Source organism: Mesoplodon mirus (genome assembly GCF_964341445.2).
Source record: "Mesoplodon mirus genome assembly, chromosome: 4".
NCBI classification, from domain to species: domain Eukaryota; kingdom Metazoa; phylum Chordata; class Mammalia; order Artiodactyla; family Ziphiidae; genus Mesoplodon; species Mesoplodon mirus.
In genome coordinates, this window is record NC_138979.1 from 100444776 (window position 1) to 100465073 (window position 20298).

The 20298-nt window shown below is 38.6% G+C and overlaps 1 protein-coding gene across 1 annotated transcript; it reads right to left on the reverse strand.

Annotated features, from left to right (window-relative positions):
- Positions 1 to 2990: 2990 nt before the first annotated feature.
- Positions 2991 to 19377, reverse strand: BLOC1S6 (biogenesis of lysosomal organelles complex 1 subunit 6). The gene is made up of 5 exons (XM_082617581.1): positions 19198 to 19377; positions 13715 to 13856; positions 8839 to 8926; positions 6505 to 6591; positions 2991 to 5785 (listed from the first exon to the last, which is right to left on the reverse strand). Exons 1-5 carry the CDS (start codon positions 19277 to 19279, stop codon positions 5666 to 5668), a joined length of 519 nt encoding a protein of 172 aa, XP_082473707.1. The 5' UTR covers positions 19280 to 19377; the 3' UTR covers positions 2991 to 5665.
- Positions 19378 to 20298: the final 921 nt, after the last annotated feature.

Genomic DNA, 20298 nt, shown 5'->3' on the forward strand with positions numbered 1-20298 from the left:
TTTGTTGACTAGGAGAGCAGAGTACCACAAGATGGCAGCATTGTCCCTTCTGTGCTTCATCAGGTTTTAATTTTAAGATGTGCTCATCTGTTGAGCCTGCTCTAAAACTGCCCACCTCTTCCTAAAAGTCATTTTTAAGAAAACTGAACAGCCCCTAATTAATATAGAAGGTATAAAGCTACAATTGATGTAGCATCTATTTTTCTACAGTCCCGTACACATATTATCTCTGAGCTCATTTTATTCCCAAGATCTTGGGACTTGCTATCATTTTTTTTTTGTTTTTTAGTCTAATTGAGTATGTAATCCGGGATGGAAGCAGTGGCTCTGTTTATCCAAGGATTACAGACTCCCAAGCCATGTTTCAATTTCAGGAACTTAATCTTTTTATTTTAATAGTCCCTATTTGGCATTTACGTAATCCAGGTTTTTATTATAGCTATTTTTAATATCTGTTTATTTCTCTTACTAGATTCAATTCAGTCTCAATCATGATGGCTAATTTTATGTGACAACTTGGCTAGACCATGGTACCTAGATTTTTGGGCAAATATCAGGCAAATATCAGTCTAGATGTTGCTGTGAAGGCATTTTTTAGATGAGACTAACATTTAAATCAGCAGACTTTAAGATTACCCTCCATAATGTGAGTGGACCTCAACCAATGAATTGAAAGTCTTAAGAAAAAGACTAAGAAAATTCCCCCTGAGAAAGAGGGAATTCTGCCTCCATACTGCCTTTGAACTCAAGCTGCAACATCAACTCTTCCCTGCATCCCCAGCCTGCTGGCCTGCCCTGCAGATTTTGCAATTGCCAGCTCCCACGATCATATAAGCCAATTCCTTAAAATAAATATCTCTGTCTCTACCTCTCTCTCTACCTCCCTCTCTCTCTCTCTCTCTCTCTCTCTCTCTCTCTCCCCACACAGACACACACACAGAGATTCATTCTGTTTCTCTGGAGAACCCTGATTAATAACTATAGGCCAGGCACTACTGCACCATGGAACAGAAATGACTAAGAAATATCCTCGATCTTGAGAGACATGTCAACACATAACAATACTGTAAATGCTAAGGCAAATGTATTAAGTACTATAGAACACAAGAAAAAAATTCTTTGTGAAGTGGTTTGAAAAACCATAAAGAAGAGACATTTGAGTTGCAAAGAACAAATAGGTGTCTAACAGGAAGACATTAAAGAACCAAGGATCCTAGTGGAAATCCTGTGAACAAAAACAGGCATGCACAAAGGGGCAAAATAGGCACCATCCCCACATGTGAATATGTAACTTCAAGATACCATGATATAACACCCAACATTTCTTGAGCTCTTCCTATTTTGTTACGGGCTTTTATATGGATATCATAAAACCTCATAACCTCATGAAGCCAGAAACACTTATCCCAACTTTACAGTTTAAAAACTGAAAGGTACACAGGGTTTAAGCAAGTCCAAGGCCCTAAAAATCAAGCAGGAATATAAACCACAGCAGTCTGACTTCAGGTCCACAATCCTAACCACTATATTACAAAGGTTCTATATACTTTAAAATTTAAAGGTTTATGATCAAAGCAGAGGCCAGGAAACTTCAGGTCTATATACATGTTTTTATTTCTTAGTATTTATTCTCTTGTACTAAGTGTTCAATATACTTTTTGACTCTCTTTTCCAAAGTCCTAATAAAAGTCAAACCTGGAATAGGAGTGAGCAGCACCCATACACAATTACCCAAATTTGAGCACTGCAGGCCTCCTGAAGCACTTTAGGAATATACATTATCTAAACCAGAATGAACAGCAGGCTACAACCTTTTCTTCAGTTTACGATGAAGTGACAGTAGGGGGCGACCTCATCTTAAAACAGGTGGATATTATTAATTTATTATTCTTCACAAGCCTATAAGCCTCCTTTATTAAAGGTACGTAAAAGACACATCACCTTTCCCTTCTACCTCAGACTTGGCCTTTCCTTTTCTCTTCCTCTATTACCATCCCCAACCCACCCCAAATTTCACCGATCTTCTCTTTGACTGCCCTTCCTTCACACTGTATTTCTTTGGAATTTCTGCTTTAAGTCATTAGAACCATCTCCCTTGACTACTCCCCTTCACTCTTAATGGTTTTGAAAATACACCTAGCTTCACCCAAATGTTAACCTGAAGACTAGATGGCACCTGGCCTCATACATGCAAGCAGAGCTGAAACAATGTGAATAAGCTATCAATGGAACAAATCTTAAATATCTGATTCATCTGTACAAGCATAATATCTGAACAAATAGGTAAAATAGGAACTATCTTGATCCAAAAGGAAAGCCTAGAAACTAAGTAACTTTTAAAAATATGTGCACAGTGAGGTCTGAAGGTTTAATGATTAAGAATCATTGTTTTAGGGACTTCCCTGGTGGCGCAGTGGTTAAGAATCCGCCTGCCTATGCAGGGGACACGAGTTCGAGCCCTGGTCCAGGAAGATCCCACATGCTGCAGAGCATCTGGGCCCATGCGCCACAGCTACTGAGCCTGCACTCTAGAGTCCAGGAACCACAACTACTGAAGCCCGCGTGCCTAGAGCCCGTGCTCCGCAACATGAGAAGCCCAAGCACCGCAACAAAGAGTAGCCCCTGCTTGCCACAACTAGAGAAAAGCCCGTGCATAGTAACAAAGACCTAACACAGCCAAAAATAAAATAAATAAAATAAAAATAAATTTAAAAAAACAAAAGTAGTAGCTATTATTCTTATTCTCAAATAGTGAAGAACTTTATGAAGTTGGGTTATTTCAGGTAGAATCTTTTCATAACACTTTCTATCACCTTTCCGAAAAGGATTTAATGAGCCGACCAGTCATTTTGTGACACAACCTACAGAGAACATTAAGAGGAAGATGACAGGAGAGGAAAGCAAAGGAAAGGAATGTCTGAAATAAAGTACATAAAGGGAAGTGTACAGTGCTGTGTGCACACCAGTGCTTGATAAATGATACTGGATAATTCATAGACCTTTCTTTTCTTTATTAAATGTGTAAAAAGGAGTCCTCATTTTACAAGCTCAAAATCAGACAAGTATATGAGGGTATATAATTGGCATATTTATAAACTGTATCCACCCAAAAATTCACTGTGGACACAATCCATACTACATTCAACGTCTGCATATTTACATGATACCTCCTACAAAGTAAATACAAAATTAACTCCCATCACTTTAGTTCAGTATATATATGATATAGTTTCAAGACAAAGGCAATTTTTTTCAACCAAAACACCATAGGCAATTTTTTTCAACTCAAGTACCAATTCATAATTTTGTGCAAAAATACAGCAAGACTAATTATAAGGGTTCTGTTCAGTTTTAGTCAGTACGATATGTTTGTACGCTACTGAGATACAGCTAAAGTTTTAGATTTTAATTACCAAAGTAACAGTACTTCTGATTTACAATTGACCTAAAAATAGTGGATCCTAATATATATTCTTGACACTTTAAAAAATCTTCAAAATGTAAGTAATACATTTCTAAAAGTACATGTGCCTTGCCATTCATTCAATAAACATGATTTATTTAAATATAGGTCACAAAAGTTCAATTAACCAGAATTCTATACCTATTTCTGGCCTGCTATTTATTTCAGTCTTAAATCTGACTTTATATCAAAAGCAGCAGTTTAAGAATTTATTTCATAAGATTAATCCCAAGAGTTACTGGGTAGCTTTCAAACTATTTCGCTCCTTATAAATAGAAATCACTAGAAAGTCTAGACCAGTGGTTCCTTGCATTGGACTTATCTGGGGGGCTCTTTAAAATGTGGATGGGCCCTACCTAAGAACTAATGAGTAAAAATCTTCAAGAGTATATATTTTTTAAGTTTCCAGGTGCTAATATGCAGCCCAGTGTGGAAACCTCTGACCTAGATCACTAGACCAGCGGTTCTCAACTTATAAGGTACATCAGAATCACTTGAGGAAACTTTTTTAAAAGGAAAAAAAGAGAAAAACAAACAGATTTGCTTCAGTAGATTGAGAGTGGTGTCCAGGAACCAGCATTTTAAACAGTCATTGCGGCTGGCCACCACAAATCACTCTAAGAAACAATGCACAGCCTTTGTCAGGTTATAAGTGAGTACATTCAGCAGTTTAGATGACACTGTCCTGCCAGTACTAATGATCCTGCCCTAGGAGTTTTAGCCAGTGTTTGAGGGCAACACATAGCCTTTAAAAATAAAATATATTTATACTCTTAAACATAAGGTCAAAACCAAGAGAACTGTGAGATCATAATTCACTCACTAAAGAAGGGAAAGGTTTTCAAACAAATTTTTTAAACCTTTAAACAAACCAGTTCTTAGCACTCGACGTAAATCTAATGCCTTCTCCATCATTGGTTAGCCTGATATGTGATCAGAGGTAGTGAGTGATTCCAGCTTACCAAATGTAACGTAGATTATAAAAGATACACATTCTAATCATAATCTGTAATCTAATCTGTACAGTCTCTATGTAATAGAGATTGGACATCATGGATGTTAAATAATACTAAAACAGTGAATAATACACTCTCAATTTAAAACAATGAAACTTCATAATATTTCCCTCACATAATAAATTTCTACATGTAATACTGGGGGAGGGGGGATCTAGAAAACACTAAAGGTATCATGCTGCCTCTTTTGTGAAGAAGCTATTTACTAATTTTCCACCATTCTTGTCATTATCTATAAAATGGGTAGTTGGTATGTATCATTCTACTTTAAGAATTTTTTATAAAAGCACAGAAAAAGTAACCACATGTTAAGACCACACAGCAAATCAGAGGATAGCTAGAACTAGCAGTAAGACTTTCCACTTGGAAAGCTGGGTTCATTATCTTATCAGCTTGACAACTGTATCTCACAGTGTGTGATGACTGTTACTAAGAATTATAAATATTTAAACACATTTGAGTGTGTGAAAGCTACACCACCCCCGCCAAACTTTAGGAATAGATATAATCTACTTTGAACCCAGAAGCAACATAAGGAAAAAACAGCAACAACAAAGCTAGGAAGCAGGTATAGTATATGGTTAGTGGAATCTACATGGCATCTTGCTCACCTATCCTATGTCTAAGATGCTACTATTTCCTGTGTACACACTTTTCTATCATGTTCTTCACAAAGGCTTATACCACCTCTTTTCCAGTGGCATATGAGATTAAACAGCTGGCAATTCTTCTTAACCAAACAATAAAAAGGCAACTGCCAAAACCCAGAGCTGTATTGCCAGAAAGGCAATTCATTTCATAAAATAAGAAACTGAAACTTTTAAATCCACACTTATTAAGAAGCTAAATAATTCATACTAATTTTTAACCACATATAGTCTAGACTATTAAAACAAACCATTTTCCAGTTTATAAATGACTTAAGGCCAAAATAATGAATTTTAAAAAGCAAAACAAAGTTGAAAAATTACATACAAAATATCCAAACCAAGTGATATTATGTCTTCTATTCAGGAAAAAAAGCTTCTTGAATGGCTGAAATGAAGATAGAGAGACAGCACTCGTGGGAAAAGGATTTCAAAGCATAACACAATGGTATAAGGCACTACCTTAACTTCAGTCTACACTGGGTCATCTTAAATCCAGAACATCAACAGGGGAAGGAAGGACACAAACATCCAACTTCTCACATCCTTTTAGCTGGTTTGGCAGTTAACTGCTTTTCTCTTTCAAATTCCTTCTCTCGTTGCTGCTCCCTTTCCAACTCTTCTTTTTGCCTCTTCTGCTGCAGTTTAAGTGCTCTTTTCTAAGTCAAAAAAAATTTAAAAACCAAGAGAGCAAAAGGCTTATAGGTTATGGCCTAATTTAAAAGTAGTAGTGCTTTTAGAGAACAAACTAGTGATTTATGGGGGAGTGCAATATAGGGGTGGGGGAGTGGGAGTTTCAAACTACTGGGTGTAAGACAGGCTCAAGGATGTATTGTACAACATGGGGAATATAGCCAATATTTTGTAATAACTGTAACTGAAAAGTAGCCTTTAAACATTAAATTAAAAATAAAAAATTTAAAAAAATTTTTAAGTAATAATGCTTTGATTTAAGGTAATCAATACATAATAATAAATTTCATGTTTAACTTTTAAATTTGTTCAGGGTAACTTTTTTTTATTGAAGTATAGTTGCTATATAGTATAAGTTACAGGTGTACAATATAGTGATTCACAGTTTTTAAATGTTCTGGGTAATTTAAGGTCTCCTTGATAAAAAAATTCTATTACTCAAAACTCTTATTATTAAATGACAAATACAGTGACATATTCAGAGAATGTGAGCCCACCAGCCCAGCTATTAGTAGAAAAGCCCAGAGTGGGGTTAATAAGAATGTGTTTTAAAAGAAAACAATGTACCATGAATTAAGTAACCTATTGTATATGAATATATAAGAAGTCAGAAAATGAATACTGAAGAAAAACAGACAGTTAAACCTCTACTTCTATAAAGACTGTGAAAGAATTTTCAACTCACTTTTAACTTTGATGTCTTTTCATGAAGCATCAGCATCTCCTTTCTTATATTCACCAACTTGGCATGATAGTGTTTAGCTTCAGTGAACTTAAGATGGAAAAGTAAATTTAAAAGTCAATTTAAAACAGACTGAAATATCGAAATGGATAAATAAATCAATACCTAAATTACAGTTCATTCTGCCTAAATTTGTCAAAATTTTTGAAGATCTAATTATCTCCATATTTTAATTCCAAGATTCAAATTTAATTTAAACCACTAGTAGGCTTTTGAGAATACCTGATTCAGTTCAGATTGATTAAAAGTTACTCAACATAAAATAGACATTTATATTCTGTACAGATAACATTTTGCCTTAAAAACATGCAACATAATTGGGAGATTGGGATTGACATATATACACTGATATGTATAAAACAGATAACTAATAGGAACCTGCTATATAAAAAAATAAATTAAATAAAATTCAAAAAAAAAAACAACCATGCAATATAATTCTAAAATTTTAGTAAGACTATCCAACAGTGCTATCAGTTTCATTTAAGAAAAGTAAAACACTCTCTACTGCCTTTACAAGGGAGAGACTGAGCCAGGGTACACAGGACAGTTTAAGTGAAGTGTCTGCCTATCAGGAAAAACCAAGCTGTGGCCAGAGAGCCCTGAGAAGGCTGTGGACAAGTCTGATCATATTCTTTGGGCTTCTGAAGTCAGACCAAGGAGAACAATCTCTGTAAGGACACTTTTCTTCCCAAGGAGTGATAAGTATAGACTTTCCATCTCAGCCAGAGATGGGAGAGAAAGAAAAAGAAACACCTCATCCTCAGGAAAGAAGGTAACAGAAAGAGAAGATCAGGTAAAAAAAAGGAAAGAAGTGTCAGTAGAGAGATTAGCAGCCTTAATGTAGCTACAAGTAAAGTCAGAGTCTGATGACCTCTAGAGCTTACAGACCCTCTTTCTCTCTGGGCTTTTATTTTTCAGTTCCTGAATGACAATCAAAACCACTCTTGGGGGACTTCCCTGGTGGCGCAGTGATTAAGAATCCACCTGACAATGCAGGGGACACGGGTTCGAGCCCTGGTCCGGGAAGATCCCACATGCCGTGGAGCAACTAAACCCATGTGCCAAAACTACTGAACTTGTGCTCTAGAGCCCGCAAGCCACAACTACTGAGCCTGAGTGCTGCAACTAGTGAAGCCCACGCACCTAGAGCCCATGCTCCGCAACAAGAGGAGCCACCGCAATGAGAAGCCTGCGCACCGCAATGAAAAGTAGCCCCGGCTTGCTGCAACTAGAGAAAGCCCATGCACAGGAACAAAGACCCAACACAGCCAAAACTAAAAAAAATTAATTAAAAAAACAAACAACAACAACAAAAAAACACCACTCATGGGCTGAGAGAAGGAAAAAGAGCAAGACTTAGTTTCTGCCCTTTCAGATGGAAGCGACAGTATTACATATGCTTGGTTCATTAATTCAACAAATATGTAGTTCTGCTGCAACATGAACTCAATGGAGAAGACAAAGACCACCTCCTTCACAAATCAAGAACTACTGAGTAGAAGACTTTGTATTTACTACCACAGGCCTCTGCCTAATACTAGAGAAGGTGGACTTGGTTTTTGATTGTTATAAAAGGAAAACATTAATAAGCCACATTTTTCCAATGAAAAGTCCAATCTTTGACGTATATATGAAAGTCCACAAAGTCATGCAAACTAAGCTATTTCTAATGTTCCGGGTAAAGAGAAAGGTAGCCACAAGTTCCTTATTTCTGTTAATTCTCCATTTCCTAAAATAAAGAGTATTAGTTCCTCTCATCAAAAAGCTATAAAGTTTCTGATGAAATTCAACTATGGTCACTTACATTGAAAGATATAAAGGGGACGTAAAGGACCCTCGAACAGTCTGTTTCAGCGTTAATTTGTTATGGCATTATGAAAATGCCATACAATTAAATAAGTGCTAATTTTAAAAACCATGTACTTGATAAAGAGAGATGTGCTTTCCTTAAGGGGAAAAATAGTACCTCCAAAGTTCCTTACTTTTACTTCTCTTCTATTAGTCTTTAATTATGAGCAGATCTATTCCAGACTTTCATATATAAGTTCAATTTCCTATCACAAGCTCAACATTTGAAAGCTAACAATTCAAGACAATAGAAGGTCTAATAAAGTAAGTCAAGGTTTCCTGTTAAACAACAAATTCTAAACTTTAAAAATTAGAGGAAAACATACGTAAGTATCTCAAACATACAAAAGTACAAAGTTGGGAGGATAAACCTAGCTATTTCTAAAACAAGATATCATTAAGCTATGTCAACTAAATCATACTTACCAAAGCATTAATATCCAACATAGAATGACATTCTTTAAATTTTGAAATCTCTTGTTCCAGTGTGTCTAATAATACAACTTGGTTCTGTCTGAAACAAAAGCACACAGCCAAAATAAATTTTACATACTTTAAGTGATGGTTCATTAAAAGCAATCACATTCATCTTGGTTAATGTTAAAAGTAGAAATTAAGTTGGAAATTTATTGACTCTCCAAGGCTTATTTAGTTTATCATAATCTTTTTCAAAATAATATTCCAGGGCTTCCCTGGTGGCGCAGTGGTTGAGAGACCGCCTGCCACTGCAGGGGACACGGGTTCGTGCCCCGGTCCGGGAGGATCCCACATGCCACGGAGCGGCTAGGCCCATGAGCCATGGCCGCTGAGCTTGCGCATCTGGAGCCTGTGCTCCGCAATGGGAGAGGCCACAGCAGTGAGAGGCCCGTGTACCGCAAAAAATATATATATAATAATAATAATAATAATAATAATATTCCAAAGCCAAAATAATATTCCAATATTCTGATAATTAAATACATCTTTTATTCTTGCCTCAATTTCAGATTTGAATAACATCAAGCCATTTTAAATTATTTTATTACTTATTTCAAACAACTCTCTGTATTATCCCCAAAAAGTTTTTTTTATACTATCTTGTCCAAGAAACTTGATGTTTTATATATATTAAAATTGTAACATTACCATAAAGGAAGAGGAGCAGTGACTTTTTAGATTAGAGTTAGAAAAAATGCAGTATCAAGGGATAATAATCAGTTGGTGTGATCTTGGAAATTTAGTTTCTCTGGACCTAAATTTCATTTACAAAGTAAGAAGGTCAGACCAAGTAATTTCTAAGACTCCTCAATAAAATCTGATTCAAAACTTGCTATTGAGGAAGAGAAGCCAACTTCTCTAATATTCTTCTCCAGATCAACCAATGCTAGGATCACAGGAATAAGTGACACTGGGTGGGGGGGGGGGGGTCACTTAATTAAATATTTTAAAGAATACTATAGACAAAGAAAAATATAACATGATATGCTTGCAGAAGTATACTAAACAGAGAACAACAATGAAAAAAAGAAATAGCAATGAAGAGACTGAAGGGCAGCTAAAACATCTCCACCATCTAGCACTGAGTATGGCATATCCTACAGGTCATATGTGTCCCTTCAGCTCTGACTGGAGACCACAGAAGGTGAAACCAGAATGGATGAGAGGAGAACCCAGCAAGCCAATGATCCAAGACAAGCAGGACAGCAAAAACAGGCTGTTACAACTGGAAAACAATAAAAAAATAAACAAAACCAAAAGTTGGTTCTTCTAAAATATTGATAAAATTGATAAACTTCTAGCTAGACTAACAAAGAAAAAGAGAGAGGAGATACAAATTACTAACATAATTTATGGAAAAGGGGTCATCACTACTTATCCCATGGACATTAAAAGGATAATAAAAGAATACTACAGGTAGCTCTATGCTCACCAATTTGATAACTTAGATGGAAATGACTAACTCCTTGAAAGACACAAACTACCAAAACTCACACAAGGAGAAACAGATAATCTAAGTAGGCCTATATCTATAAGTAGTAACCTTCCAGAAATCAAAGTACCAGGAACAGATGGCTTCATGGCAATTTCTACCAAACATTTAAGGAAGAAATTATACCAATTCTCCACAATCTCTTTCAGAAAACAGAAGTAAAGGGAGCACTTCCTAACTCATTCTATGAGGCCAGCACTATCCTAAAATCAAAACCAGATAAAGGCATTATACGAGGGACTTCCCTGGTGGCACAGTGGTTAAGAATCCACCTGCCAAGCATGGGACACGGGTTTGAGCCCTGGTCCAGGAAGATCCCACATGCCACGGAGCAACTGGGCCCGTGCGCCACAACTACTGAGCCTGCACTCTAGAGCCCACGAGCCACAACTACTGAAGCCCGCATACCTAGAACCCATGCTCCACAACAAAGAAAACCCACCGCAAGGAGAAGCCCACACACCACAACAAAGAGCAGCCCCTGCTCACTGCAAGGAGAGAAAGCCCATGAGCATCAACGAAGACCCAATGCAGCCATAAATAAGTAAGTAAATAAATTTATTTTTTAAAAAAAGACATTACAAGAAAGGAAAACTATAGATCATTATCTTTCAAGAACACAGATGCAAAACTCCTCAACAAAATATCAACAAATCAAATCCAACAATGTATAAAAAGAATTATACACCACAACCAAGTGGGATTTATTCCAAGTATGCAAAGCTGGTTCAACATTTGAAAATCAATCATGTAACCCACAACATCAACTGGTTAAAGAAGAAAAATCATATGGTCTTATCAGCGGATGAAGAAAAAGCATTTGACGAAGTCCAACACCATTCATAATTAAAACACTCTCATCAAACTAGGAGGAGAGAGGAACTTCCCCAACTTGATAAAGAATATCTTTTAAAAAACCGTACAGCTAATATTGCACTTGTGGTAAGAAACTAGATGCTTTCCTCCTAAAGATCTGGAGCAAGGAAAGGATGTCCACTCTTACTAGTCCTTTTCAACATTTTACTGGAAGTCCTAGCTAATGCAGTAAGACAAGAAAAGGAAATAAAAGGTATACAGATTAGAAAGGAAGAAATAAAACTGTCTTTGTTCACAGATAACATGACTGCCTATGTGGAAAATCCCAAAGAATCAACAACAAAAACCCAGGAACGAATATGTGAATATAGCAAAGTTTCAGGATACAAGGTTAATATACAAAAGTCAGTTGCCTTCCTATATACCAGCAATGAACAATCAGAATTTTAAAAAATACCATTTACAATAACCCGTCAGATGAAATAATCTGGTATAAACCTAACAAAATATGTATAGGATCTATATGCAAAAACTATTAAACTCTAATGAAAGAAATAAGAGAGATCTAAGTAATGAAGAGATATTCTGAGTACATGGAATAAAAAACTCAATAGTGCTAAGATATCAATTCTTCCCAACTTGACCTATAGGTCAAAAATTTAGGATCAGTTTTCAAAGAGTTCAATACAATCTCAATTTAAATCCAGAAAGTTATTTTGTAGATATCTACAAACTGATTCTAAAATTCACATGGAAAGGCAAAGACCTATAATAACTAAGACATACTGAAGAAGAACAAAGTTGGAAGACGTACATTACCAAATTTCAAGACTTACAGAAACTACAGAAATCAAGACAGCAGGATATTGGTGAAAGAACAGATACACTGATCAATGAGACAGTGTAGAAAGCTCTTAACTAGACCCATATATTTCTCTTTGTTCTTCCTCTGAAGTTTGCTTATCTTTCCTTAACACTCAAGAAGTTTAATAACTGCTTATTCATCATATTCAACTGTTATAAACAGTAGCTGATTTTACTATCATCATCATCATCATCATCATCATCATCACCACTGTCTAGACACCTAGGAAGATAAATGGGGTTATTGAAACACTAAATTTTAGCCAATGTCCTCATCAATTAAACTTTCCAATTAAACCTTGATTCCTAACTTCCTATAAACAAAGTGTTACCAGATATGTTTTGTTTGCAGAGTTTCTTACCTTCCTTCATTCTATCATATATCACCCAAACTCACCCACAAAATCTTTGACTTTTCTGCCACAAGGATTGGCTGGTGTTAAAATACAAGATATATCACACACTGGGGAATAAAAATAATCTTACTTGGAACTAGCAGAAAACTAAGAATGTTATCAGCTCCCTTAACTACAGTAGGGTATCACATGTAGTAGAACACAGTACCACTTTTATATTCACTTATCATCTTCAAACCCAAGGATTGTAACATTAGTTACTAATATTTAAAAAATGGACATAGTTGTTGATTATTCCTCTCCTTTTGCCCTAATAAAGGCCTCTGAGATCAGTTTTCAAAGAGTAAGTCTTAGAGCAGCAGTGGTTCATAGCCAGTTTAAAGGTGACCACCACAAAAAAGAAATAATAGGCCAGCTTGGGCAATCCAGAGGGGTCCTGACACAAGAGGAAGAAGTTCAGGCTGCTGTTTCTGGGTGACAGCTGATAAAATCAGAGTGTATATTTTTCTTTTTTTTTTTTTTTTTTGTGGTACACGGGCCTCTCATTGTTGTGGCCTCTCCCGTTGCGGAGCACAAGCTCTGGACGCGCAGGCTCACGGGCCTAGCCGCTCCGTGGCATGTGGGATCTTCCCGGACCAGGGCACGAACCCGTGTCCCCTGCATCAGCAGGTGGACTCTCAACCACTGCCCCACCAGGGAAGCCCCCAGAGTGTATATTTTTGCATACTGATTACACTTTATGGATTCCATTCTTCCTTATCCTGTTCCTCTCTTAGCTTATTCTCCAATCCTTTATTTAGCTAGTAGAGTTATAAACTAAGAATGAAATGGGTCATCTCCAAAAAAGATAATTAGGGATTTCCGGCAAGTCATGTGAACCAGCAATTGAAAACAAATGTGACTCTTACGGAGGCAATTTTGCAGCTCTACTCAGAAACAGGTGTATACCCATTTGCAACATCCCCAAGAGGCGATTCTTTCCTAAAATAGTGGAGAGACACCAAAACTAATCAGAGAGTCTAGATAAGATTTAGGGGTACTTCTCAGAAGAGACCAAACACTCTAGGAGCATTCATTTCACTTTTTACATTTAGATTACTGTGTAATCTAAATTACATGTATACTATGTAATTTAGATTACTCCACTCCCATTTGCTAACACAAAAGACACAGAAATACTCCATTGTATTAAATGTTACAAAATATTATCCCTAATACAGTATATACTTTACTTATACAGTAAATTATGACTATGCCAGAGAAGAACTGAGTGCATCTATGGTTTTTTTCAGCTCACGTGAGTTCCTGGAGAGCTTGTTTTGATCTCTGCAGATCTGGCAAGTAGTGAGAAAGCAAGCCTTCTGCCAGTTGCTCCACAGCTTTGTCTTCTATGGTCAAGTCCTCTATTAACCCTTCATCTGGAGAAGTGTCACTTAAACCTGTCCCCAAGCAAAAAATCAAATTTAGGAAGCTTTTAAACTGACACAGGGGTAAGAAAGTAGCAGGGAGGGAGGAAAGGAGGCTAGCAGAGTTCAGAGCACACACACAGGATAATGTAGGTATCCTTTTTTTTTTTTTTAACTTTTACTTACTGAGCATCCTCTAAAAATCAAGTTATGAGCACTCAAAAAATATTTTAAAGCTACTAGGACAAGGTAAAGTCTAGCTGAAAAGAACATTAACACACACAAAATTCCATATGTGTATGTATTTTTCAGGGAAGGGGATTTAGAGTTTTCAGTGTATTATTAAAGGAGTCTGAGGCCTAAAAGGAAGGAACAGTTACTGAATGGAAGTAAGAAATTCTTCTTTCCAAAAGCTTGCAGAATTTTTTTTAAGTAATTAATTTATTTTGGGGTGTGTTAAGTCTTTGTTGCTGTGAGTGGGCTTTATTTAGTTGCGGCAAGCGGGGGCTACTCTTCGTTGCGTTGCACGGGCCTCTCACTGCGGTGGCCTCTCCCGCTGCGGAGCACGGGCTCCAGGTTCATGGGCTTCAGTCACTGTGGCTCGTAGGCCCCAGAGCGCAGGCTCAGTAGCTGTGGCGCAGGGGCCTAGTTGCTCCACAGCATGTGGGATCTTCCCGGACCAAGGCTCAAACCCGTGTCCCCTGCATTGTCAGGCAGACTCGTAACCACTGAGCCACCAGGGAAGCCCCTAGAGATTATATATTTTTTAAATGCAGGGACTTCCCTGGCAGTCCAGTGGTTAAGACTTCGCCTTCCAGTGCAGGGGGTGCAGGTTTGATCCCTGGTCAGGGAGCTAAGATCCCACACGCCTGCCGGCCAAAAAACCAAAAGGTAAAACAGAAGCAATATTGTAACAAATTCAATACAGACTTTAAAAAAATGGTCCACATTAAAAAAAAAAAACTTTAAAAAAAATTTTTAAATAAATGCAATACCTAAAAATATTTTTTTCAATTCTATGGAAGTAATATGGATCAACATTTATTTTGCATAGAGCTTGATATTTACATGTAAAGCGAGGGTTGTTCTGTCATTTGTTAGCAGGAAAGAAATTTTCTAAGAATTTCTCCTCTCTTGAAATTCAGAACCTTAATTTACCATAGAAAATAGTGTATAATAGTTGTCTTCTGTGTAAATCTAGATTTGATGCCAGGAACTAGTTTATTCCTACCTTTCCTTTGAATAGTAACAGTGTAAGCATTGTACCAGGCATTCAAAATGTCTAACATGAATACCCATCAATCACTACTCCTACCAAGAAAAGTACAAAACAATTTCTAAACAGGGTTCAATGAATGATGTGTAAGATTTTAGAATCACCGGTTTAGAATTAAAAAAAAAAAGTCAAATGGCCACATTACTAAAATGGTACTCCAAAAGCATTTTTAAACTAATATTAAACTCTGAAACACCTGTCTTTAATCATAATCTGGTAATAATCCATAACATCAAATTAGATCATTATACAGAATACGTTCATCACAATACATTGCTTATAGCTCATTTCCAAGTATAGTTTTTACCACAGATTTAAATTTTGGCAAGATTGAGGAAAACAACATGCTGTCATATTCAAAATTAGCTTTTAGAGATCAAAATAAATTAGTATGGTTTTTATTTGGATCCTGAGAAACATATGAACAAACTTTGGAATTCTCTAGATTGCAAGGCAATATTCAAACAAGTAAGAGCTAACTAGAAACTGAAGCACTCCACAAGTGAAATAAAAATATAATGGGAAAAGTGAAGCATTTACAGATATTGCCATTGATGTTTCATCAGATGGGAAGTGAATAAAATACATCATTAATGTTATATTATATATTATATTATATTATATTATTACGATTAATGTCATTGCTAAAGGCTTGATTACAATAACAGTGCAAACAGCAGCAACTCTCTTTAAAAAATATAGAAGGGGCTTCCCTGGTGGCGCAGTGGTTAAGAATCCACCAATGTAGGGGACACGGGTTCGAGCCCTGGTCCGAGAAGATCCCACATGCCGCGGAGCAACTAAGCCCAGGCACCACAACTACTGAACCTGCGCTCTGGAGCCCGCAAGCCACAACTACTGAGCCCGCACACCTAGGGCCCGTGCTCCGCAACAAAGAAAAGCCACCGCAATGAGAAGCCCACGCACCGCAACAAACAGCAGCCCCCGCTCACCACAACTAGAGAAAGCCTGCGCACAGAAACGAAGACCTGACACAGCCAAAAATAAATTAAAAAAATATATATATATATATATACACACATAGAAAACATAAGTATTACAGATAAACAGAAACAACCAAATAAGGATATTTCAACTTTAAGGAGTAACAACCAATACACCTTCCTTAAACTATATATACATTTTAACTCACACACACCAACCCCCTTACCCTGTCCCAGTCTTCTGGTTAAATTATTGGAAGAGTTGAAGTTACTCATGTTTTTACAAGCATTTATTCACTAAGTTCAAGGTACTTTATTGTGGGAGACAAGAAACATTTGCTGCACATACATTTTACGTACTAGTTTTTGAGGTTACAACAATAAATTAGGCAAGTCCCCGTCCCTGAAAAAGCTCAATACAGGGGAATCAGAGAATGTGAGAAGTGCCACAGATTAGAGAAAGATCACTTTCACCAGGGATATCAGGGAATAATTCCTAATGAAGGTGTGGGCATTTGAGCTGAAGCTTGAAGAATGGATAGAATTTTCATTCCTTTCTTTTTTAGGTGTTACTCATTGTAAAAACTTAAAATACAAAAGAAGGGGCTATAACCTGAAAAGTAAAAATACTCCTCACTACCTTACTCCACAGAGAGTCACTCTGGAGTTTCTTACATAGCCTTCAAGAAATTGTCTTTGCATACACAGTTAAACCCTGTATTTATCACAAATGAAATCTTGCTTATACTGTTCTACAAGTTTTCTCATAAATATATATCTCAGATATGGTCAACATGTATGAATCTACTCCATTCTTCTTAACAGAATTCTACCACATTTTGTTTAACCAGTTCCCTATTGTTATGGACTAAATGTGTCCTTCCCCCAAAATTCATATGTTGAAGTCCTAACCTCCAACGTAATGGTATCTGGAGGTGGGGGTCTTTGGGAAATAATTAAGTTTAGATGAGGTCTGAGTGTAGGTTCCCCATGATGGGATTATTGACCCTAAAAGAAGAGGAAGAGAGACCAAACTCTCTCCTTCCACCATGTGAGGACACAGTGGAAGGCAGCCATCTGCAAGATCAGAAGAGGGTCCTCACCAGGAACATATTTTGCCCACACCTAGACCTTGGGCTTCACAGCCTCCAGAACTTCAAGGAATAAATGTCTGTTGTTTAAGCCACCAGCCTATGTTATTTTATTATAGCAGCCCGAGTAGACTAAGACAAAGAAAATAAGACACCTATTCTACTTTTTGCTTTTTCAAACAATGTTGCAGTGAGCTTCCTTGCTTGTCTTTGCATATTCATATCACTGTTTCTATAGAATAAATTCTTATAAATAGATTAATGGAACAAGGTGTTTATGCATTTTTTAATAGACATTGCAGGGACTTCCCTGGTGGCGAAGTGGTTAAGAATCTGCCTGCCAATGCAGGGGACACAGGTTCCATCCCTGGTCCAGGAGGATCCCACATACCACGGAGCAACTAAGCCCGTGCACCCCAGCTACTGAGCCTGCACTCTAGAGCCCGTGAGCCACCAACTACTGAGCCCACGTGCCACAACTACTGAAGCCCGCATGCCTAGAGCCCGTGCTCTGCAACAAGAGAAGCCACCGCAATGAAGAAGCCTGCGCGCAGCAACGAAGACCCAACGCAGCCAAAAGTAAATAAACAAAATAAATTTATAAAAAAAAAAATAGACATTGCAAAACTGCTTTCCTAAGAGATGTCACCAATTTACACTTCCATCAGCAACCTATGAGGACTACTATTTCCAAATGGGTAAGAATTCTAAGGCAGGAGAGAAAGGGATGCAATATGGGTACAGGAAGCAGCATGAGGAAAGAGGGAATATAGGATGGCTCTGGAAAGAGAGGTTAGTTTGGGGTGTCTGGAGCATGAGACATATGCAGTAGTGAGCTCTAAGACCATGTGGCCAGCCTATGAGGACCCTTGAATGCGAAGATAATGTGTTTGGCCCTTAGTTTAGTAAGGAGCCATTTAAGGTTTCCAAGCAAGGAAATGACATGATGGGAGCTTTATCTTGGAGCAGTGACGTGACAGTGTGATAGATGGAATGATGAATAAGAGACTGGAGGTGGACTAGCCTTACAACTGTTGTTGTAAAGGTGAAAATGCAAAGAGGAGATGGAAATTGTACAGTAGAATCCCCTGGACAAAACAGAGGTAGGAGGCAAGTGGGAGGAGTCAAGAGTAATGTCAAAGTTTCAAGTGATAGTGACTTGGCACCATTAATAGGATCAGACATCTACTTTTATTTATGTACATGCTGTGTGTGAGATTAGTGCAAAATAACCATGTCAGAGGACCCAGCAAGCAGATGGAAGAGCAAGCAGAGAGAGACCCAACCTGCACTTATATACAAGGAAGTGATATTTACAGAAGCAACTTAGGAAGGTGTGAAGAGAGGGAAGTCACTGAGGAAAAGCACCACCAAGAAAGGGCTGAGAGCGCTATTTTGGGGTAACCCCTATATTTCTGGAACAGGAAGTACAAGTAAAGGTACATCCAAGGTCCTGAAGCCTTTCTCACCTAGGGTTCCTCATCTGAACCGCAGAACACAGAAACTGCTTTGAGTTACTATCTTCTCAATTCTCCCTAGGATAGTACAAACATAGTATCATTATGGATGCAGAGCAAGCCGATTCATTACATTCAATAGATGCCCTAGGCCATTAGGGTTTAAATCTCTCCTCGAACTCGGGTTGAGAAAGATTGCTGGAAGAAGGACGCAGTAAGGTCAAAACGCAAGATAATCATTTCATGAGTGAGTGGGCAATAATACTGGATACATCAATTCTCTGAATTACAAACCAATCATCCTTCTGGTAAATTCATCCTCAACCACTAACGTGTAACAAATAGCCAACAGTGTGCTGGAGTCAATACACAAACTCAGAATGCCTTCACCATCAACCCCCACCAACAGCACCCCAACCACCGCTTCCCCCCAGATCTCGTTTCCTGCCTCCTCCTCTGGCCAGGAGAGCCGGCAAGGTTCCCTAGTTCCGCGCTGGGGACAGAGCCTCGGGGCGGCAGCTGCCGGAAGCATCTTACTCCCCCTGGGCGGCCCGGAGACCCACCCACTCGGGTCCCGCCCGCCCCGCCCCGCCCCACAGCACGTACCCGGCGTCGGGCCCCCGGCCTCCAGGCCGTCGGCTGGCCCTGCCAGGACCCCGTCCAGGGAAGGCAGGCCAGGGACACTCATGTCCCTCCCCCTGGGAACAGGGAAGGGGCAGTAGTACAGACTGTCAGGTACAGTGAGTAAGCACCGAACGCGTACAGAGCCCACCAGGACAGAAGCGACGGTCGCACCCGGAAGTGACGGAAGCGGAAAACGGCTCGGGGCACGTGACCGAGGGTCCGCCCTCCCGCTTTTTGCCTCCTCCATCCACCCACCCCCCGCGCTTCGGGGGTTCCGGGTGGACGTCCTAGTCTGGTCGGTCGGTGTCAGTAAAGTCCGCTGGGCGGGGCTCACGTCCCTGCCTCCGATGGTGGTGGGGGGATGGAAGGGGCGGTGACGGGAAGGCGCAGCTTTTCAGTTTTGTGTCCTTGTTAAGGAAACACCTTAGGAAAAAGGACTGCGTGCTTTCCCTGAGATTTGGACCCATAAAAAATTCAGTGTTTTGCTCTCTTCAGCCTTGCTAATTGGGGGTCTGCCAGGATTCGTCTCTCCTCTTGTTGATTGTAGGTGAACGGTTTAAGGCCTGGGTTGCAGGATCAATCTACTGAACAAATTCAGCCAAATAACCGGGAACTGCACTTGCTGAAATCCTGTGGGATGATGTCATGAATTGTGATGAAAAACACTTAGAAATGGGCAGAAGCAACCTCAGACCAAATAAAGTGATCAGCTATGCCCTCCTTACCTTAGACCCTCTTAGACTTAATAGGGGCCTCCTAATGTTGCACCCCAAAATTGCCTGTCCAAACGATTGTTTCTATGTTGCAGGCAAAGCTGTTTTCAAAAAAAATGAGAATTTATCTCTAACCTCAGAAACTTGCACCTGCTCCCCATTGCCCTTATTAGTGCATTCGTACCCCTTCCTCTTGGCCTTCTTTCCTCTCAAGATTAGCTGCTCCTCACTACCTGTAGTAAGCAGAATAATGCCCCACCAAAGATGTCCACAGACTTCACCCCCAGAACCTGTGAACAGGCTGTTTCACTGCAAAAGCATAATTAAGGTTGCTAGTCCCATGACTGTAAAATAGATTACCCGGAGTTAC